The sequence below is a fragment of the Pimephales promelas genome, chromosome 17 (assembly GCF_988280905.1).
Source record: "Pimephales promelas chromosome 17, fPimPro1.hap1.1, whole genome shotgun sequence".
NCBI classification, from domain to species: domain Eukaryota; kingdom Metazoa; phylum Chordata; class Actinopteri; order Cypriniformes; family Leuciscidae; genus Pimephales; species Pimephales promelas.
Window position 1 is genome coordinate 5,661,202 of NC_142785.1, and position 23,324 is coordinate 5,684,525.

Below are 23,324 nucleotides of genomic sequence, written 5' to 3' on the forward strand. Positions count from 1 at the left end.
ATCTACTGCTTGTAGTCTTTACAGAAATCCCCCTCTCTTACATTTCCTCCTACAATGACGTAAAATGATGATCATTGTAGGAGGAAGTGAAAAAGGTAAATAGCAGATTTCTCTCGTCTCAGGGGAAAATGAGACAGTGTCGCACAACCATTCAATAGTATAACTGGGTTTCTAACAATGGAAAGCTTAATGCAAATGGGTGGAGTGTCCCTTTAAACTGGAGTCAGAGATTGATGGAGAGACTCAAGAAGAAGTGACAACATGTATAATGCAACAGGATGTTTCTGATTGGTTAGTTGATGAATTTATGTTGCTGATGTAGTAAAACTATTTTCAAGTCTTCGATTAGCATATTCTGTCATGATAATCTATAAAATCGCTCCTGTGGGAAGTGTTGTAAGAAACAGTGACATGCTATTGCACTTGTGTTACGTACTGTATTGCATGTGAAAAGACAGATGCGACAGCATGAGCAGACCTGCTGTGTTACAACAACTCTTCCTCTTCTGACTGCCTGTTCCTGGGGGCAGGGTTTATGTAAATTTTAGGGTTAGTGATGTCACTAACCTGGGAGGAATATCATGTAGTCCCTACTATTCGTTTGTTGTAGTCCTTAAAAACGTATTTCTTTAAAAGCGAAAATGTTTCCTTGCTTTGAACTTTGAGCGACTTAACTGCAGATGTTGTCTATGCTCAAACAGCAACATTACACACTAGCTAAAGTTAGACAAGTGAAATCATAATCAAGCACCCCTTAAATTTGAGGTGTCAACGATTAATACTTTAGGGGTGTTGCTAACAATGACTACATTTACATGCAGCCAATAACCCGTTCAAAACCGGGATATTAGCAATAACCAGGTCGCGAACGGCCATGTAAACACCTGCAAAAACCTGAATATGCTCATATCCCGGATTTTAAAAACCAGGATATTATACCTGGGGCACCCCTTTTATAAATTGAATTTTTGGTCATGTAAACGCGTATCGGCATATCCCCATAGTGATTTGTTTTCTGCGCATGTTGTATTCGCAAGAAATCTTGGTATTTTTTTAGAGTAGAGAAACTTCGCCGTTTACATCGGGATATTGCAATTCCATGTACATAGGAGAAACTCTCTCTGCTCACGCATGTAAACGAGTTATTCCTAATGTTTCAGAATCCCGAATAGTGACCATAACCCGAAAATTGGCTGCATGTAAACGTAGTCAATGATGACATTGCATAACAGCCCTTTAGTCACACATAATGTTTATTGTAATACCTCTGACCACGTCTAACTGTGCACGGATGTTTCTCTCACACCTCGCGCGTGCACCAATTAGAAGAAAGATCTGTTCATCTCTGGTGAGGACATCATCAGAATCAATCTGTAAGAAGAGTGACAGAGAAAGAGAACATTATCCTCACATATTTTCACTAGAATCCCAAACCAAACCTGAATATCTTTATATGTGATTCTGAGATTTGTAGTGATTTTTTTGTATCTTAATTGCTACATTTTCTAGATAAAATTACTGAAAGTGTGTGATATGGTGTGATTTTAATTAGCCTTCAACTAACAGATTTCAACCTTTTTCTTTTTGTTATTCCTAGCGAAAAATAATGTGCTGAACTGATTGAATGTGCACTTGTAAAATATTTTTTTCTGATAATATAATATCAAAGAAATAAAAGGCCACTTAAGTGCACGTAAATAGAGTTAAAAACAACAAAATGTTTCGTTAAAAAGTCCTCTTAATTTCAAATAATACCAAATATGCTTATTTTGATCTGTTGACTAACATGCTTCAGCAAATATAAATCACAAGATGATCATTTGTAGTTATTTGATATTACATTTTAAGTAAATATTTTTATTTACAAATATCTTCATCATTGCAAATGTGAAATAGAAATGATATTAAATTATATTTTAGTTTATAAATGCTTGTCAGAACATTTGACAGACTTCTCTGTGAGTTTTGGTCTTTTCTAGGACCATCTATTTTGTCCATAAGAAACTTTTTTTTGTTTATTTTTATATAATGTATGTATATATATATAATCCCTCCTATTATCCTTGGGGTCAATTTGACCCCATTCAATGTTTAACGTCTGTAAAAACATAAATTTTTTTTTTTTTTTTTTTGCTTCAAATTTAATGACTTTTCCTAATTTAATGGGGACAACTCTGTAAACATAAAATTAACCTGCTAATATTTTTTCAAAGTCCTGTACAAATTTTGTAACATTGGTGTTCCTTGGGGTCAATTTGACCCCAGGCTCTTTTAGATGTATAATAAAACAGAAGCAATATTAAAACTTCACACACATTTGTTTTGGTTGTTATATTGAGGTCATTATAACATGTTATAATTTGAATTTATAATGTTCATTGTATTTTTACATATTCAATATCATTTTCAAAAAATGTCCCTCTGTTTTAAGGCTCTAACCAAACATAACCATATCTGTAGTATTGCGAGAACTAATAGTAGTTCACATGACATGTGACATAATTCTCAAGATAACTAATAATTCTTCCCTGTGTATTTGGGAGGGGAAAACATCATTTTTGTGAGAAATTTGATGCTTCCTGTGCCATGGGGGAGGAGAAAACATAATTTTTGTAAGATTGACCCCAAACATACATAACTCGTGTTACTATCTTTGATAAAATAAATAGTTTTTCTTTCCAAATGTCATAGATTACATAAATCTATACTTAGAAATATTATAAAACAAATAAAACACCAGATGTATTTATACTTTTCAAATTTTATGTCAAATCAGTAAGATTTTATGTTGATTTGTGAATTTGTCCATAGTCATGCAATGGGTATTCTGGATGTATAAGTGGTTAGGTGGGGTTAGGTGGGGTGAGGAGGGGGGTGGTGGGTGGATGTCAACTTAAAACGTTACTTAAGTAGTCAACAAAGACATAAATTAACTGAGACAAACCTTTGTAAAAAAAAAATAAACATATTGTGGAGGTTTAAATTACTGGGGTCAAATTGACCCCAGAGGGTAAAAAGTGTTATCAGATTTGAGGGTAACAGGAGGGATATATATATATATATATATATATATATATATATATATAATGTATGTATATAATATATGTGTGTGTGTGTGTGTGTGTAGTATTTGCTCTCTTATAATTAGGGCCCGAGCACTAACGGTTGAAACTGTTAGGATTATTTTTTTTTTCTTTTTTCTTTTTTTTTTCTTTTTTCTCTGTCTCATTACTCATTGCTTTTAAGTCATCTGTAATGCAAGACACAGTACTACATACTTAATCTAGATCAGTATTGTTAAGGGGAGGGGTGGAAGCACGTCAATAAAGAAAATCAATGTTTATGACGCTCTCTTAGTAGATTTGTTGTTTTACCATTTTATCTGCATTGAACAGGCGTGACACGTCACATCACAAAAGACTGACAAAAGACTTTTTCTAAGCATATACTGTACAGGTTAGTTTGTCATTTTCCACGATCTCAGCTGAAATCATTGACATAACCATCCATTTATCACCACATCTAGCACACCTTCTTTTAGGCTAATGTGCTGTCTCTCAGTGTTGTGAAATATTTTCACTGTCCTGTGGTATGTGACGAGCTCTCTTCAACCTTCAGGATGAGAGAACATATCCAACCATACACACCCCACACCCATGTGCATCCCTCACCGTCCTTCAACATTATGAGACCTGATCTATGGGTCCTCAAGACTGGAGAAACACAGGAGCATTTGTGCCCTGAATACTGTACATTCACAACCACCAAATAAAACCTCAAACTCACACTCCTAACATGAGACAAAGAAAGACAAAAAGAAATAGCTCTTTGGCTGAACATGATTCATTGGACCCATATGGCTAAAACCCAATAAAATCAACCTTGTAAAACTAACTAGAATCTGTGGTGTAAAATTAACATGAATAAATTGTCTTAGTGGAATAAATGGTTTTCATTTAGTTAACGGCGCTATACTACGCACATGGCACCCTTTATCGTTAATATAACACGCGAACCCAAGACCGCATAAATCCTTTAATGTGAATATGACACGCAGACCCTACCCCACACCTAAACTTAGCCCTCACAGCGCGTGTTATATTAACGATAACGGGTGCCATGTGTGTAGTATAGCGGCGTTTTTGCATATAGCATTCTATGTGACGTTAAAGGATGAAATGCGTTGGTATTTCCTTGCTCCTGCTGCAACCAGCAACCAGTTCACCCAGCCAGTGCAACCAGTTCAGTTAAGAAGAAAGAACCAATCATAAAATCAGCACAACCTCACACCCAGATACCTTCTCCTCTCCCTCTCACTTAATGGCCGTCACCTGGAACACTACGTGGAGGAGTTACTCAAGATCAGCCACCTGGTGTCTTGGGCGACGATGCCCGGAAGACAGTTTTTTTTTAAGTTGGTTGGATGATTATCTATTTCAACTGTTGCCAGCAGGAGAGACCACCTGCACCCTGGCACAGTATATGGACTATGTACTGTGGCTGAGTGGCTCCTCTCTCTCAATAAGCAAAGTTGATGAAGACACCAGCGCCATTCAGACGCAGCCTCCCCAGCCCACTCGAGTAATCCTGTTGCTCATTATCGCAGCAACAACACCTGTCTCGGAACTCCTTCCCAGTCCCTACCCACTTTTCCTGTCACGGCCCTTTGCTCATCCAGCACCTCACCATTCCTGCTACGGTCACAGACCCAGAGCCCCCAACCTACCACGAGACCAGAGCCTGAGCCAGTCTTCATATCTGACCAGGTGCAATAGTTAGCACCCTTTGCTGTCATTGTCATGCGGAGAGAGCTGGGTTTTGGCTGGTTCATACTCTTACGGCAAAAGCATGGCCATGGGAACGTTGTGGTCGCAGCTCACTTTTTTTTTTTTTAAACCGCGACCAACCTCAGCTGTCTCAAGTCCTGGTCCTTCTACCTCTGGGTACAATGCCTCGATGGTGAGCACTGATGGTAGCCTGACGTCGTCATACTCAGATTCTAGTCAGAATGTGCAACACAGTCTCATGAAGATGCGTATCTATACCACGAGTGTCATTTCTCGTGGCATTTATACGCCAAAAGTGTTTTTTTCGTGTATATGGTACGCACTAAAAAACCCTGGGTTAGGTTTAGGGGGGAGGGGGGTGGGGAGTTCGTGCGTATTATACGCAAAAAAGTGCGTATCATATGTACGCGAAAATCGCGTGCCAAATACACGCAAAAACTGTTTTTGGCGTATAAATGCCACGAGAAATTACATTCGTGCCATAGACACGAACTTTCATGAGATCGGGCTGGAATGTGAGTCTAATACTGCTCCATTGGGCTTGATTATGGGGCGTGTTTGAACCGAATCTTCTATACAGTGATCTTCTGAATCTTCTATAACAACATTGATGGCAGCCATTCTTTGTTGTACACGAATTTAACCCAAGCGCTCTTTGGTGACGTGGATGATTACGTTATTGTTGATCATCTGTCCATCATCGTATAAAGCCCGCCCCGACAATTTGATTGGTCTGAACAGCTTTGGTTCGGGAATTCTTGCTTTACAATGGTTCAAGTCCAGACCAAACTTCCAATCTCCAAATATTGTGGGTGGGGCTAAGTTCGGATACCCAAAGGTGCACAGTCGGGTCAGTGCTTTCCTGGAGGCATGGAGATCTTCTACCATCAAAGTGTACATGTAGCGATCCACAACACAGTAGTTGGCGGGTTCTTAGGGAAGCACAAACTGAAAGTCAGGTTCCCGAGAGGGTCGCAGAAGTTCAAGACCTCGCTTCATCCCCTCTTGGGATCTCTCCTTGGTCTTACAGGCCTTATGGAGGGACCTGTTCGAGTAAGTCGAGCTCAGTGCCCTCTCCATGAAGACAGCCCCCCTGACTCCGTCAAGAGGAAGGGCACCTTCAAGCCTTTTCCATCAGCGATACATGCCTAGAGTTCGAGCCGGCATACTCTTGCGTGGTCCTGAACTATGTACTACAGCTATGTGCCCAAAGTTCTCACTACTTCCCTCAAAAAACAAGTGGTTAACCTGCAAGCACTCCCTAGTGACGAGGGAGACCCGAGCCAGTCTCCAGTCATTGCGCTCTATACATATACCTGGATCGCATGCAGAGCCTCAGAAGATTGGATCAGCTATTTGTCTGCTTCGAAGGTCAGCAGAAGGGGAAGGCTGTCTTTAAACAGAGAAAAGCCCACTGGATAGTGGATACCATTCATCTGGCTTATCAAGCCCAAGATGTGCCTTGTCCTTTGGAGCTCAGAGCTCATCCAACATAGGTATTGAGGCACCTACAGCCCTGTCTAACGGTGCTTCTTTGGCAGACATTTGTAGAGCTGCAGGCTGGGCTACACCAGACCTTGTCACAAGAACCAGTGTCACAACTTGGACAACTTTTCAGTGTAGTGCTTATATGAGCGCCCTCCCCCTCCATGAGGCGGCAACGTGCACTGTTTCGTCTCTGAAATAAATATAAACCCAGGACGCCTATAAACCCCTAGCATGCCAGAATTCCCTACCAGGCCTGTTACTCATGGTATGCCCCTTTCAGGTAAGCCCTTGTAACCTGGTTAGTGCTCCATATATATGGTGGTCCCTAACGGTGACCCATCCATCCATCCATCAATCCATACATCTTCTGCTTATCTGGGGCCGGTTCGCGGGGGCAGCAGTCTAAGAGATGCCCAGACTTCCCTCTCCCTAGACACTTCCTCCAGCTCTTTCGGGGGGACACCGAGGTGTTCCCAGGCCAGCCGGGAGACATAGTCCCTCAAGCATGTCCTAGGTCTTCCCCATGGTCTTCTCCCAGTGAGACTTGCCCAGAACACCTTCCCGGGAAGGCATCCAGGAGGCATCCGGAACAGATGCCCGAGCAACCTCAGCTGACCCCTCTCGATGTGGAGGAGCAGCGGCTCTACTCTGAGCTCCTTCCGAGTGACCGAGCTTCTCACCCTATCTCTGAGGGATCGCCCAGTCATCCTGCGGAGAAAGCTCATTTCGGCCGCTTGTATCCGGGATCTTGTCCTTTCGGTCATGACCCAAAGCTCATGACCATAGGTGAGAGTAGGAATGTAGGAATGTAGGAATGACCGGTAAATCAAGAGCTTAGCTCAGCTCCTTCTTCACCACAACGGACCGGTACATCGACCACATTACTGCAGAAGCTCCACCGATCCGTCTGTCAATCTCCCGTTCCATCCTTCCCTCACTCGTGAACAAAACCCCAAGATACTTAAACTCCTCCACTTGAGGCAGGGTCTCTCCACCGACCTTAAGTGGGCAAGCCACCCTTTTCCGACTGAGGACCATGGCTTTGGATTTGGAGGTGCTGATTGAACAATGACCCCATTTGATATGTTCTTCCACTGTTTGGTTTCCCAATCGGTGAACCCTGTGTCTTCCCCATATTCGCTGTGGCCTGGAGTCTTCCCCTCATCACTATTCCCTATTCTTTATGTAGGATTTGTTTTCACATACTAACCTCCCCCCTTTGTTAGAAAAAGAGAACACTTCCACAACTGTGGTACTCAGCCGTAATATATAAAATAGAAGATATGTTCAATAAATAAAATCATCAGAAGAGGCCCGACTGGACTGACCTCTCTCAATAGTAGATGGTCCCCTTGATAGGGAGACCTGAGGTCAGTTACCCTGAAGGTTGTGAAACATCTTAGCTTCATTTGTCATTTTCCGTTTCCTCTCCTCAGCACAAACCTGAATGTGTAAAGCACCCAGGGCACCTTTTATACCTGTTTGTCCGAATTTTACACGCCAACTTGTTTGGCCTTTTCGGAAAATGTCAGAGGTGTTTGGGGCTTCACCTATAGCTGGTGTGTCGTGAGGGCACTGGTGCCATGGTAGTAGTGGAGGAGAGACCCCTGACATGATTGTAAAGTGAAAGGGAGGATCATCGGTGCAAAGCACCTCTAATAAATTTGTTATTAAGAAGATTTTTGCACCGGTGATTCTCCCTTTCTGTTTGGTATTGTCCTGCCCTGGTTGCACCGGATCGTTTGGCAATTTACAGAAGCGCAGTAAGCCTTCCTTTTCATGATTGTAAAGCGCTTTGGGTGTACAATAGTACATATGAAACCACTATATAAATGCCTTATAAGTGTTCACGGCTTACAATCCAATCAACAAACGATGAATAAATCAAGCCTGTCTCATTCTGTTCGATAGCCATTTGACTTTATTGGAATGATTTCCCTTGTGGAGAAAAAGTGCTCTTAATTGTATTGAAAATGCACTTGTAGTGAACTTCAAATCTTAAAAGTAACTTTTTTGCCAATAATATATTAAATAAAAGGTACATTTTAATGAATTATGTTTAAATAATCGGTCCCACTTTATATTAAGTGGCTTTAAGTACTATGTACTTACATTGAACAATAAGTACAATGTATTATTGTGTTCAGGTTGTATTGTAAAACACTTTTGCTGCTATTGAGGTGTGATATGGGTATGGTTAGGGACAGGTGTGGTGGTATGGGTAGGTATCATGGTGGGCTGAGGTGTAAGGGAAGGATCAACTGTGTAATTACAAATGTAATTACATGAATTAATTACAGTTGTAATTACATTCAGGTATTTTCAAAATATAAGTACAATGTAAATACATGTATGTACACAATACCAATGTATCAAAGTAGTAACTTCAATGTAAGTACATAGTACTTAAAGCCACTTAATATAAAGTGGGACCAAGCACTTGATTATATAACTTTATTGCATTATTTGATATTACATTCAAAGTTAATATTTTAATTGTACTAAATTGAAAGTTTTGCAACAATTACAAATATATTTTTAAAAAATGGCATAGGTTATTACATTATATTGTAGTTTACCATAAATGCTTGTCAGTACATTTCAAAGGCAATAGAAGTCTTTTTTCTTTTTCTTTTTTTTGACACTCCTTGATTCCTAAAATACATGTATTTTTAATTTTCTGATTAACAACACTGACTTGGCTGTTCCTTTTGCACATTGTTATGTGGTTTCTACAGTGTTACAGCTACAGGCCCAAATCAAAATAGCCCACCTACAACTCTATAATATTCTGGTCTCATATATAGGGTCCCTTATTTAGTTTATTGTCCAGTTTCTCACACAAGGTTCATACTATGCCCAGACTAAAAGGCATGTTTGAACAGTTAAACTGTAAGAAACCTGCACTGAAATATCTTACATATGTCAGTGTTATTGTTTTGTTTTAAAATGCACATCAGTCACATTTCTAAAAGCTAACTGAACGAAGATATTTATTTATTTTCTAGTAGCATCACAAAATGTGTGTTGGTGTTTCTTACTAATGAAATTGGACAACACTCGAAATGACTAATTACAAATACAATGCTTTAAGACACATAGCATTTAAATCACTGCCTAACATTTCACATTAGTCCACGGGGAGCAAGTGAAATTACAGTTGGAATTACACTTACTGAAACTGCAATTACCAACTGTCACATTTGATCGTCGTTTTTTACCTTTGGAAAGCATAGGCATTGATGAATCACTCTGTCAGATGATCTAATGTCATCGATTCGTAAAAATTGATTTGTGTTACTGCCGTGATTTGTGTTACCAACACTTGTAAGGGTATCATCTTGATAGATGATATCCAGAACACTGAACACATTTAATTCTAATTGCCTTCTCCAGCAAAGGTGAAATTAGTGCTCTTGATCAATTGTGATTTCCAGGGTCTAAATTGCCTGTTTATCAAGTGCTCATCTCTCGCTGACTGACTAATTTTCTGCTTCATTGAGCATATGCATGCATTGGTGAAGTTGACAGCACAAACAAAGAGACACACTTTCCTTTACTCATTAACAAGAAATATAGGACATGCACAACCTTGAACGATAATATCTCTTTACACCCAAGACAAATTGCTTAAACAAAGGAGCTTCCCATAGTTTTCATTTGCTGATACCATGTTAAGCTAACACTTTAGTTCACAATAAGGTCTCATTTATTAACACTGCATTAACGAACATGAACAATGAGCAATATATATTTTTACAGCATTTACTAATCTTTGTTAATCTGCATGTTCATGTCAGTTCACAATGCATCGACTAATTCAAGTTTAGCTTTTTTATAACGTATTAGTAAAAATAGAAATTCACATTTTTTCATTAATGTAGTTTATTAATGTTAACAAATGAAACCTTATTGTAAAATGCAAAATCTTGCTACCTATACCTTCAAAGAGCGAGTGAAATAAAAGAGTGAAGGGGGGAAAAGGTCATTTTCTCACTTTGACGAGTGATTTCACTGGGGATTCTCACACACACTGCCCTGTCAGTGATCTTCTCAAACCAAACAAATCTATTTTGTGCGTCTGATGAAACATTGATCCGGCTGTATTATTGGGAAAGCCGATCATCTGAAGGTGATCATTTGCGTTCAACCAGAAAATGACCCTGAATAAGATGAATTCTAAATGGGATTTATAAAGCTGGATTTAAAGTAAAAATCAATTTGCAATTTAGTCACATCAGAGAAGATTGTTAGTGCTAGATATCTCTATAAGAATGTGCACAGTAACATTTGTTGATTAAGTAATAGTATACTGTAAAAAAAAAACAGTATACTTTTTTTTCCTTACCTGAAATCTAACCTTACATTTAATGTAATTTTACAGTAAAGTGTACACGTTTTGAAAGTGAAAAAGAACAAGTCATTGTATAATTTGCTGACATTCCCAAAATTCGCTGTCTGACACTGTTGAAATAACTGTTTCTTAGTTGTTGTTTTTTTCTATTCATTTATGTTGCATGTTTATTGGCTGCATTACTTTAGTGTCTTGTGTATGATGGTGTTTAATAGAATGACACTGTACACCCTTTTTTACCATCACAGCTCGAGGAAAAGCTGCTTGTGACGGACTTTGATTCAGGTTGTCAGTGGATTACAAAGGTACAAAACAGATATGCAGTACAATATTAACTGTCACAATTCTTGCGGCAGAATTAGTAATGACTACTAGACTCACCTGAACAGATAACTCTAATTAAATCAGTAACTATGGAAACAAACAGGTGGGAAACAAAGATGACTGATCTAATAGAACACACAGAGAAGCCAACAAGAAACACAACACAATGAGAACCAAATGAAAACAGAACATACATGTGACATTAGCTAATGAATATTGTTTTTTATGTAAATGCATTGTCGAAAGCACACTTAAAGATAATCTTTTGTCCCTCATTTACCTTTGTAAATTTAGTTTAGTTCAGGCAGGGCACTTCTCAGTTGTCTGTTGTTGCTTTTGTTTTACACACTATACGCTTCTTGAATTATATTTGAGTTTTTTAAATAAACTTTGTCTGATTTTTACTCATCATTTTTATTCATGGACTACATCGTGACAAATATAATATTAATGAGTTTTATATTGTCAGCTAATGCCTATTTTTTAAATACAATTTTAAGAGCTGTTTACGTAAAAAGATTTGTTATCACAACATTTTTTCTTTTGTCAAATCCACTTAAATAATTTATTTAGTTGTGATAACTTATTATTTTGAGTTTCTGACACTTAAATCAATCTCCTTCATTGTAATAACTCACTTTTTCCAGTTCAATCAACTTAAAATTTTAAGGCAACCAAGTTACTTCATTTTTTAAGTTAAACCAACAATATTTTTTACAGTGCACGCACTTCTTTAACACAATTCTTTTTCACAACAAATGTGGGTAAAGCGCTATATTTTACAGGCCTGTTCCGCATGTACATACTTGTTATAGTAATTATAATAACTGGGTAATGACTAGATAATAACCCTGAACCTACCCCTAAACCCAACCTTAATGTAGTTATATTAAGGTTGGGTTTAGGGGATTAAATATTACCATAAGTGTGCGTATAATAAAGCGTGCAACCCAAATGTGTGTAAATTGGCCCCACGCACAGTATTAGTTGTTAAGTATTACGCTTCGTTATGAATAAAGCAAGCGTACTCACCAGAGCTCTGGCTTTCATCAGCACACTGCACAGCACAAAAGCCACGGCGACCTCCACTGACAACATGCTTAACCCAAGACCTTTGACCTTTTCCAGAACTTCTGCTCACCAGAGAGCTCTTTTTACTTTTCAGGACATGCTCGTCTCGTCGAGGTGCAAAGAACAGAAGTCTGTCGCCGATTTATTGTTATTCTGACGCTGCCGTGTCCACCAGTGATTCATCTGTTGGAGTCTGACAAGTACAGTACGTTGTTTTAGCTGAGGTTCATTTATGGAATAACTGGATACACTTACATGTAGGCAAATTGCAAAAAAAAAAAAAAAAGTAAAATCACCCTCTTTTTTTATATAAAGTAAAAAAAAAACAAGTAGTAGATGACAAATGAACGCTCTTTACCCATCAACGAAGATTTTCTTCCATTTCTCCGAGTCTTGTTTTTGTCTTCTTCTAAACTCTTATCCTTGATTGAAGATGAGACTTTCATTTGGAGATCTGTTAAAGAGAGACTTGTCTGCCATTGTAGAGATATGATCTCCTGCACGTGAGTGTGTTCGGCGAGGTTCTTAGTGTGATGGTCATCATTGGCCCTCGGCTGTTGGGCTCCACCACTGTGTTTATCATGTGGGGTGGGCATGAAGAATGTTAACCCTTCACTGTCATGAGAAGACAAAGACCCTCCTAATTACAAAGGTTTCTATTTTTCTAAGCCCACTCCTGCACATACATCTTTATGCGTGGCTCTTGGTATACTAGATTGTGACTATATTTAAATATTTATAAGTTGTAGAGCTGAGGCACTTGTATCCCTGCATGCTCTTTTTTTCTACTAACATTAGTCACAAGTAGGATAAACAGTGTGACACTTGAAACCAGATAACCCTGACCAAGTTTATTTTGTAATAATAACTGGCTAGTTGTATCTACAATATCCATGCTTACTGTATTTCCTGGCTTTGTGTGAAGAGAACAAAGAACAAAACAAAACAGTTTTCTTAGGATACACTATTATGGTTTTTACTAATATTTTGAATTAGTGTGTGTGTGTGTGTATTTCCTTCTTTCTTAATATGTGTTTATAGTTTTATTTCATTTTATTTCAGTTTTAATGTTAATACATCAAGTTAAACTTTAAAAAAAAATTATTTTCAGGATTTATTATCTCAACATATTTTCTTTTGTCAAATCAACTTTATAATCATTTATTTGGTTGATAACTTATTATTTTGAGTTTCTGATGATTAAATCAATCTCCTTCATTTTATTAACTCACTTTTTCCAGTTCGATCAACTTAAAATTTTAAGGCAACCCAGGTTACTTACTTTTTTAAGTTAAACCAACAATATTTTTTTACAGTGTAGTAATCACATTTTTTCTTTTGTCAAATCAACTTAAATAATTTATTTAGTTCAGATAACATATAATTTTGAGTTTCTGATGATTAAATCATTCTCCTTCATTGTATTAACTCACTTTTTCGAGTTCAATGAACTTAAAATTTTAAGGCAACCAGGTTACTTACTTTTTAAAGTTAAACCATCAATATTTTTTTTACAGTGTGAAATAAAAGAAGTTTCAGTTTTTCATACAATTTATTTTATAACATTCATTTTATTTCATGTAGGCTACTCTTATAAAAAAGGGTTCATTGGGGTTCTATATGGTTCCACTCCAAAGAACCTTTTATGCTAAAAAGGTTCTAAAATGACAAGAAAGAACCCTTTTGACACAAAGGTTCTTTATAGGCTATTATTCATTCATATATTACATTATTCTGCAACATTTTGTAGTTGTAATTAAATTATTGTTTATTAAACTGTTGTAGTAACTTAATATCACATTTTAATCATGCTGATTTTTGGAGGAGAAAAACTGAAATGGCACTCTTCGTGTGATTTTGATTAACTACATAGAATGATATAAATATATAGATTTCTAACCCCCCTATCTTGAATTTTGTGATCATTCACATGCATTTATAAATACATTTTAGGGTCTGGATGTTTGTCAATAATATGAAATATTTAATCCAGAAAGGACAAAACAAATGATAATGAATGAATCCAAAAGGTTCCATAAACATTTTTCCTGGTTACAAAGAACCTTAAAGGGGTTCTTATTATTGAACCTTTAAAAAGGGTTCTGTATAGAACCTTTTAGGGGTTCCAAATACTGTACGTAGCGTTGATAGAACCTTTTCTTCTAAGAGTGTAGCCTAACGAAAAACTTCTTCTAGCTTTAGTTTAAGTTAACTTCGAGAAATCGTGACTCGCTCTGAGACGCGAATAGCTGTGTCGGATTTGTGAACGAGCTCAATCTTATGAACTATGTCTAATCACGATTCATTTGTGAATTGGACCAATTCAATTGCATCTGCTCTCCAGTTAACATCTCACTAATTCAATCAGTCAGATCAAGTCTCCAGTCAACAAACTCAAAATGATCCAAGAACCGGGAGATCCGTGGAGCTTAAGTGCTAATTTTAGGTTCTATTATAAATGAAAATCATATTTAGGTCATGACTGTTATTTGTTTGTGAACTAAATGTGCTGTAAAAGGGTGAACTGTATGAAATGCTTGACATCAGGAGTTAGGACATGTCCGGATAGCCCAGGTATGCTGCAAGATTCTGGAAAGCATCTGCTGTTAATTATCATCTGATAAGACGTCTTTAACATGTCAGTTTTACATACGTTCTAAATCATAAACGTCTTAAAGACATTTTTTAAACGCTAAAACATGACAGGAAACGTCCTATAGGCTAGACGTATTGCAGATGAGCGAACACTCAAAAATGATTTATTATATAAATATTTTTTTATATAATGTCTTGTTATATAAATATTTTTTGGTGAAGTAAGAACTACAGAAAAACGTGTGAAAAAATTCATGTAATTTACATGACAAAGTAAGTTCAGGCAAGAATTAAAAAAACTAAGCAAATCATAGTAGGCGGGCGTGTAGAAATGAAGGCACAAATATCAATGTTGTAAAATTAAGTAAATTAATTTACTCAACTTTATATTTAATGATGTTGATTTTTTTTTTTGCTGTTTTCCAGCTGTATTTACACTGTTTTATCATTGCTTTTGTTGTTAGGATTAGTAACTTGCCATTTTGTGAAATTTGGAGTTCATTTTCTACTCAAAATGACACATTCAAACACAAAAACGAGTGTGTATTGTCTACCATGTATTGAGTCACATGACATTTAACTTCTACACTGATGTGGTGTCTCACACAATATTATGTTGTTTTAGTTACTTGGATGTTTCAAAGTAAAGGAAATTATACTTTAAATGTATGGTTAAAGTCAATTTTTTATTGTTTGAGTGAAATGTATTCCAAAGGAAACTTTAACTAAATAGATGTTACTCAACCTTTTACTAGCCAAGTTAAAATGACTTTTTTTCTTTGTTGCTTTCACTTAACTGAGTTAAGTAGAGTTTACTTACTTCCAAATTTACTTTAAAAAATATGCCTTCAAAAATGTGCCAAAGAAAAATGATGTAAATTTAACTTGTTTTCTTCTTTTTTCAGTGAGTAAGCCTATTTATCCGTGTAAGACAAGAATTGTTAATAAATAAAAGGTATTCTGAAAGCAACTTATCTTAAAATATATCAGTGCCATTGTTTGTCTCATGATGCACCGCAGTATATTGTGTAAGGTTTTAAACACGGTTATAACATCTACTTAAATGCCCTAATTATTTAAAACACACACACACACACACACATATATATGGCCTGCCATTAAGTTTCTGCATATTATTCCTTACTGGCTAGTCGCTAGTTAACAATTTATAATAATGACTGAGCTGTAACCTATTTTACCTATAGGATATGTATAGCTACATTATTTATAAAATTGCATTATTATATTATATTATATATCATATCATATATTATATTATATTAAACCATTTTAATTTTAACTTTCTGTAGAATGTGGAGTGAAATATATTACCGAAAAAAAAATAGAATGAAGATATTCAAAATTTAAGAACGATCCATACGAGCGCACTTAAGGACTTTTATTTTGGCATTAGTTTGTTCACCGGTAATGACGCTTGCAGTGTTGCTTTCTCTTGTGCTCGTGTGGGATAAATTAGCCCTGCTAAACTGCAGAAGACAAGAACTATGTCATAATTTTACGTTACCATTTAGTTTATTTAACACTGATAACGAGCACAGAATATACTGAATGACTGTCGTAAAACATTATTGAAACTATCCAGTTTCAATCACTATCCAGTCTATAGTTAAGACCTGCATGTTGACGCTCAAGACCTGTAAGTTAAGCCTTACAGCACGACATTTTAAAGTTCGACCAAAGTCATTTGATTTTGGACACATATTTCTGTGGAGAAGGAAGGACACATGATGCTGAGCGCTTTCAGGCTGACAGTGAGAGTGTCTTTAGCGGTTCACAGAGCCTGTCAGTGTCCAGCTAGAGCTCTGCACTCGAGCCCTGAGCTCTGGGCAGGACACAACAAATGGTCCAAAGTGAAGGACATTAAAATACCCAAAGATGCTGCTCGTGCCCGTATGATTGCTAAGTTCACCATGATGATTAGGATTGCAGTCAGAGGTGAATGCAGTAGATTTGACTGAAAAATTGCCATTATCCAATCTGCCACTAACCATCAAGTATGGTAATACCATGGATGGTATTCTTTAATGTACCATAGGGCTCTTTTTTTCCCCATGTAATGAACATAGTATTTATTTACCATGTGATCTGGTATACTATACCGTGGTTCCATTACACTTGTGCTTGCTGAGACCCTGTGCTTGTGTTTCAGATGGAGGACCCAAACCAGAATTTAATGTTGCATTGGCACAACTTCTAGAGCAATGTCGAAACAAGAATCTTCCGAAAGCCACCATAGAAGGAGCTATAAAAGGAGCTGTAAGGCACAGTTTACTATTCTAAATAATACTATACACATTTCATAATCATCAGGTTTTCACCCTCACCCTCATACAGTTACTTTTATTTTGTGTATACAGTATATATACAGTAACATAGTTTATAAGATTCTACATCTATGTGCTGATTTGCTGAAACCTTTCTGGTTATTATCAATGTTGAAAACAATTTTTGCTGTGTAAATTTTTCATGGAAACTGTGTTATAGTACCATTCAAAGTTTTGTGGTAAGTACAATGAAAAATAAATAAATAAAAAATGTATATTTTTATTCAGCAAGGACGTATTAAATTGAACAAAAAAGGCATTCAAAATGTTTATAATGTTACAATAGATTTCTATTTTAAATAAATGCTTTTCTTTTAGACAGTCTTTTCAAAAAAAGAAACCTGGGGGTAAAAATGTATTCTTGTTGTATGTATTAGGCAGCAAAAAAATAATCAACATTGATAATAATCAGAAAAGTTTCTTGAGCAGCAAATCAGCATATTAGAATAATTTCTGAAGGATCTTGTGTAATGATGCTGAAATTCAGCTTTGCCATAAGAGGCATACATTAAAAAATATATATAAAAAAAGGATTTTGAATTGTTATAATACTGTAAGTATTATAGTACAAATAAATGCAGCCTTAATATGAGCAAAGAGACTTTAAAAAAACAGACATAATATTGTGTGTTTATATATGTTATATATATATATATATATATATATGATTAAGAATGAGGTTTCGACGCGATTTAAATAAAAGTTTCGCCAAAATTTACAAATCTGTAAGTCATGGTTTACTTACCTACATACCATTCTGTTTGTTTCCATACAGCAATCGCTAGAAAATAAAATCTTTCAAAAATGCTCTAGAATTTTCTATTCAGTTAATCATGCATTGATGAAATGTTAGCATTAACTGGAACTCTTTTTTAATGTCTAATAGAAGTCAAAACCAGGAGTACAGAATCTTTATGAGGCCACAGGACCGGGCGGGTGCGCGCTACTCATTGAGGTTTTGACTGACAACCACACACGATCCTACAGGGAACTTAAACACATTATGAAGAAACATGGGTTAGTACTGATGAGTTGGGAAGATGATAAGATATAAGTAGGTATAAGGTGTATATGCCTAGTTTTACAGACAGGGCTTAGACTAAACCAGGATTAGGCCTTTCTTATAAATTAGCTTTTATAAACCAACTCACACTGACGTATTTTAAGATTTGTCAGTGTGAGTTGGTTTCAGTTAAAATGGCTCAAACATGCATTTTAGTGTGGGACTAGCTTAAGCCCTGGATGTGTAGGCAAAGAAGTAAAAGTACTATTATTAAATCTCCATCTTTTCTCTGTTTGTCCACAGAGGGGCGCTGAGTGATGGAGCGGGCCGTAACTTTGACAGGAAAGGTATTGTGGCAGCCTCTAGAGATGGGATCTCCTCTGAGAAAGCTCTAGAATTGGCCATTGAGGCAGGAGCTGAAGATGTGCAGGAGACGGAGGATGAGGAGGAGATACCCATACTACAGGTCTGAGCTCTCTCTCTTAACTAGATTGCACAAAATTCAGAATCAAAAGATTTAAAGGGTTAGTTCACCCAAAAATGAAAATTCTGTCAGTATTCTGTCAGTACTCACCCTCATGTTGTTCCAACCCCGTAAGACCTTCGTTCATCTTCGGAACACAAATTAAGATATTTAAGATATTAAGATCGCTCCTGCATACAGTCCATAGGCTTCTTGAGGGACTGGCTCTTGCTGTCCTCAAAAAGTAATTAAAGACATCGTTAAAATAGTCCAAGTGAAAATAACGACTTTATTTCAACTATTCGTTTATTTCTCCCTCTGCGCGAGTCAGGTTACTAGTTTAATAGCGTAAGCTTCTGTTACTGTACGTCACACGCATCACACACACATGACCAGCGTCGGCCAATAGTGAGCCTACGTGTGACGTAGCTCTACGCAATCACACTACGTTAACTGACTTACAGGCTCATGGAGAAGGAAGTGAATAGTTGAAATAAAGTCGTTATTTTTGTTGTTTTTTTGCGCACAAAAGTGTTCTCGTCGTTTGATAAACTTAAGATTGAGCCCCTGTAGTCACTTGGACTATTTTAACGATGTCTTTAATGACTTTTCGGGGACAGCAAGAGCCAGTCCCTCAAGAAGCCTATGGACTGTATGCAGGAGCGATCTTAATATCTTAAATATCTTAATTTGTGTTGCGAAGATGAACGAAGGTCTTACGGGGTTGGAACAACATGAGGGTGAGTAAATACTGACAGAATTTTCATTTTTGGGTGAACTAACCCTTTAAGTCTACCTTCAAATTCATCAAACATGCTCCTAAAGGATGGACATTTAAATTGGATTTACAGGAAGAGGAGTTTGATCATTTATTAATTCACAACAGTCACGAAAACAAAGGAAGTTGTAGTTTTATCACAAATTGACTAATTCTGCTTATTTATTCCCTAAAATGTGGAATGCATGGTTTAATTAAATATATCTGATCAGTCAATAAACAATGATAGTTGTTTTAATACTGTATATATAATAATACCGTCAAAATAATAAACAGCCATCAAGTAAGGTTTTATTGCTGTAAATCACAAAAATGTCCAACACATTATTTTCATATCAATTTATAAAATCTAAATGTGTTCATTATATTGATGCACAACCACACAGGTCAATTAAATTTTATACGATTTGAAAACTATTAATGGGATTTTATACATTGATTAATAAAGACCCCCTGTGGTGAAAATCAAGTTTTTAACATTGTTTACGTCTATGGGGTGACAAACCGTGTGCAAATTCATAAGTCAACACCATTGATGAGTATTTTCTCCTTAAAACTGCAGTGAACCAAAGACAGTCTCAAAAACACAGTTCGAAACTGCCCCTGTTGCGGGGCTTTTCCACATTGAGCACAAGAACACTGGGACAAGAAAAATAGGGCACAAATAGCAATATTGCGGGTGAATCATGTGATGTCACGATCACGATGTTGTTGTGATGAACTATATGCCTTTCTCTGCATTTCTATGATGTTCAAAGTGTTTCTAAGGATGCTGATTTTTAGAAGGCAGCTGATTGACTGGTTTGTGTAACATTAGAAACACATTATTAGTAGGGCTAGGTATCGATTTAGATGTTCAATTTCGATTCGCAAACTCTCGATTCGATTTCGATTCTCGATTTGATTTTACGACTATAATGAATATAGACCATTTCAAAAGATGTAAACAACACTGGTCCAGAAGCACTTCCTGTTTCAGTTTTTTAACACTACATAAAAGCTGGGATAAAATACAACCAACAGAACATTTAAAATTGAATCAAAAAGTTAAACAAACATCTTTAAGATGTTTTCTTTACATGTGAAATTAAGAAAACGGTTACAAACTGAAACAGGAAGTGTTTCTGGACCAGTGTTGTTTACATCTTGTGAAATGGTCTATAGATGTATGTAATACAAATACTATATTTATAAAAAGAACAGTGGGCATAAGTTTACAAGTGGTTAATTAATACAAATAAATTAAGAGCCACAGACAGGATTTTGACGCAAGATGCAAAATTAATGCTGAAAATTGGACAAGTCAGAACAGACACACGCCTTGATCAAATAGGATCAGGTTATTTTATGTTTAAGATGGATGTAGATAAATAAATATATTGACATTTTTTTATTACATTGATCTCACTAAATGTTTGTTTTTACAATGGGGTATTTTTTAGTTTATGAGTTTATGCAACACACGGAAGCTTGATTTCAATCTTTGAATAAAATTGAAAAAAGTAGTACTAATAAATACAATAGAATAAAGACACAAATAAAGAGACTTAAAAAGAAAAAAAAATTGGGTAGGTCAGAAATACTACAGAAACTGAATAAAGTATTTTTTTGTTTTTTTTTTGTTCTTGTTTTTTTTTTGCACTGTATGACTTAACAAACATTTTGTCTGCCTTGTACTTTTGTGCCATTGCCTGAAATAAATAATAATAAAAAAAAAAAATAGAAAAAATAAATAACCCAGGGTAGTATTTTAGTCCTGACTGAATTAAAAACATAGGCTATTAATTCTGATTGCTTGTAATTAATGCTATATTATGTTGTAATGACAACAGAATTAATGACAGACGCATATGGCTGCGTTCACTTTAAGAACTAGTGCACCGATCTATTACTGTTTCATTTTACTGTCTGTCACACGCGTTTTGCTTATTTAAGACATAACTGATACGAGGTTACTCACCAAGACCAGAGTTTTGACATAATTTCGCGTGTTTTTAACTGTTAAAGTGAGATAAAAAAAGAACTTTTGTCACTGGAGAGCTGTTTGTGAGGCGGATTTCTGAACTGTATGTTCACGCAGTGAAAAACGTCGTGAGAATGCGAATCAATCACAGAAAATGTTGAATAATATTATATGAAATACAATTATAATACAATTCTAAGTTATGAGTAGCTACTGTATAGTGTAGACTACTGTTTTTATTTTTAAAACGTGAAAAGTAAAAATTATCATCAAATATTCATCTTTGACTTGTCAAAGCACTAATTGAATACTTTCAGTTATTCTTGTTCAGCTGGCTTACCTTACAAATATTCATATGGTAGTTAGCATTTTTTAAAGGGAAATTACATTATAGCACATGAAAATTGACCTTTTGCTAAAAAACTGAGTCTGCACATGCGCATAACCAGTAAGTAGCAAATCTCGATGGGTAGCACGAATTGACAGAAAACCGGGACTAATTTGTATATTCAGAGATTTTTATTTCCGCGATGTTATATTTCTGTCAGGAGAAATTGTCTCAATTATTAATAACCATCTGTCCCTTTCAGTTTGTCTGTGACCTGACGTCTATGAAGGCTGTGCGGGAAGCTCTAGAAAGTCTGGGCATTCACACACTGTCAGCCGGACTGGAGTTTGTTCCTCAAACCCCCTCTCTCCTGACTCAGACTCAGCTAGAGACAGCGTTCACCCTGCTGGAAGCTGTCAATGACCACCCTGATGTGGTCCGGGTATGGGATAACATCCACATACAGAACTAGTGTTCACCCTACTCTGTTCGTCACAGATAGATGGACTAATTAATGCTCTACATGCCTTAAGAGCAACTGGAAAGAGGGACCTGCTCGGCCAAATGTGATTGGACTTTACTTGGATTTATTGTGTGATGATTAAATGCTTGATTGACCTTGTTGATATATCTTCATCATGGCAATAAAGAAGAGAAATTAGTCATGTGTATCATTTTGAGTTGCATTATCCTGAATGTTTTGATCATAAAACTTTTGTTATAAGTTAAAATTAGGCACTACATTTACAATTGAATATCGTAAAATAATTTACTCTATTTTTGAAAATCAGTTCTGTATAAAAAGAGATAGAAAGGCAACTTGCAATGACTTTTTTTCCCAGAATCTGAAAAAAAGGAAAAACAGCTGCTCTATGCAAATGTTTATTGAACAGTGAGAATCAGGGTCAGGAATTAATCGTGGCTTGGGGCAAAAATGACTCAGGAAGTGAAAAAAACCTGCCCCAGATAGTTTAAAATTCACGCTGAATTTCTCATTTAAACATTTGATAGTTTTCATAATATTCTTGGCCTGTCTAGTTATGGGTTTAGTACCTCGGCAGACACTGTATTTTTCTGCAGCTATCTATGTAATCACTGTTTCAGAGGCGAATGTTGTCGGATGTATTACTATAAAGTGATTTTTGATGAGCTAATGGGGGAAAAAATCCCAAAAAAAATCCCAAAACCTGACACCACGTTTTTTGAAATTACTTCGCCACCTACAACACTGGAACCAGACAATTATTTCAATTGTATTCTAGCAGAGCTTTTTCCATGTTATGGTATCATATTTTCAGCAACTTTTGTATTTGATGATAATTTATTTTTTATTTTTGTGTTTTTGATAATGTTAGAAAACAAATTCAAGGTCCTGAGGTCATATATTGCTCCTTATTAAAAAACAAAAACGTGTTACATACAAGCTGTGTTTTAAAGGGATAGTTCACTTTGAAATAAATTTTTGATGTTTTATCTTACCTCAAGGGCATCCAAGATGTAGGTGTCTTTGTTTCCACAGTATTTTCAATTTTGATATTTTTAGGTCAAACCGTTCTTGTCGATCAGTCATATAATGGAGGTTTATGGTCACCACCTTAAAGAGCATGCACAGAGAAGTCCAAATTAAACATGATTTAATGACTCGTAAATGTAAGTACACATTGATGGCCTAAGACACGAAACGAGCGGTTTGTGTGAGAAAACGAACAATATTTATATCGTTTTTACCTCTTGTAACCACAGCCACTGAGCACCCGCGCCCTCAGATCACTTGAACGGTTTGACCTAAAAATGTCAAAATTGAAACTACTGTGGAAACAAAGAC

General features: G+C 36.3%; 2 protein-coding genes across 2 annotated transcripts in view; one reads left to right on the forward strand and one right to left on the reverse strand.

The window, feature by feature from the left end:
• Positions 1-12,232, reverse strand: part of pth3r (parathyroid hormone 3 receptor) — a 31,946-nt gene extending 19,714 nt beyond the window's left edge. Inside the window, exons 1-2 of the mRNA XM_089121817.1 lie at positions 11,986-12,232; positions 1,266-1,371 (exon numbers count right to left, since the gene is read on the reverse strand). Coding sequence (XP_088977943.1) covers positions 1,266-1,371; positions 11,986-12,051 — 172 coding nt within the window. The 5' untranslated portion in view covers positions 12,052-12,232. The remainder of the gene's footprint in view (positions 1-1,265; positions 1,372-11,985) is intronic.
• Positions 12,233-16,042: 3,810 nt separating this feature from the next.
• On the forward strand, positions 16,043-22,168 carry taco1 (translational activator of mitochondrially encoded cytochrome c oxidase I). Its single transcript, XM_039655686.2, has 5 exons — positions 16,043-16,575; positions 16,790-16,896; positions 17,851-17,981; positions 18,271-18,433; positions 21,762-22,168. Exons 1-5 carry the CDS (start codon positions 16,365-16,367, stop codon positions 21,969-21,971), a joined length of 822 nt encoding a protein of 273 aa, XP_039511620.2. The 5' UTR covers positions 16,043-16,364; the 3' UTR covers positions 21,972-22,168.
• Positions 22,169-23,324: the final 1,156 nt, after the last annotated feature.

What these genes read in the sequence shown, in the direction of transcription:
- taco1 (XM_039655686.2), top strand. Translation starts at nt 16,365, where the DNA reads ATGATGCTGAGCGCTTTCAGGCTGACAGTGAGAGTGTCTTTAGCGGTT. An exon ending in CACATTATGAAGAAACATGG is followed by an intron (nt 17,982 to 18,270) that starts GTTAGTACTGAT and finishes GTTTGTCCACAG; the next exon opens with AGGGGCGCTGAGTGATGGAG. An exon ending in AGGAGATACCCATACTACAG is followed by an intron (nt 18,434 to 21,761) that starts GTCTGAGCTCTC and finishes TGTCCCTTTCAG; the next exon opens with TTTGTCTGTGACCTGACGTC.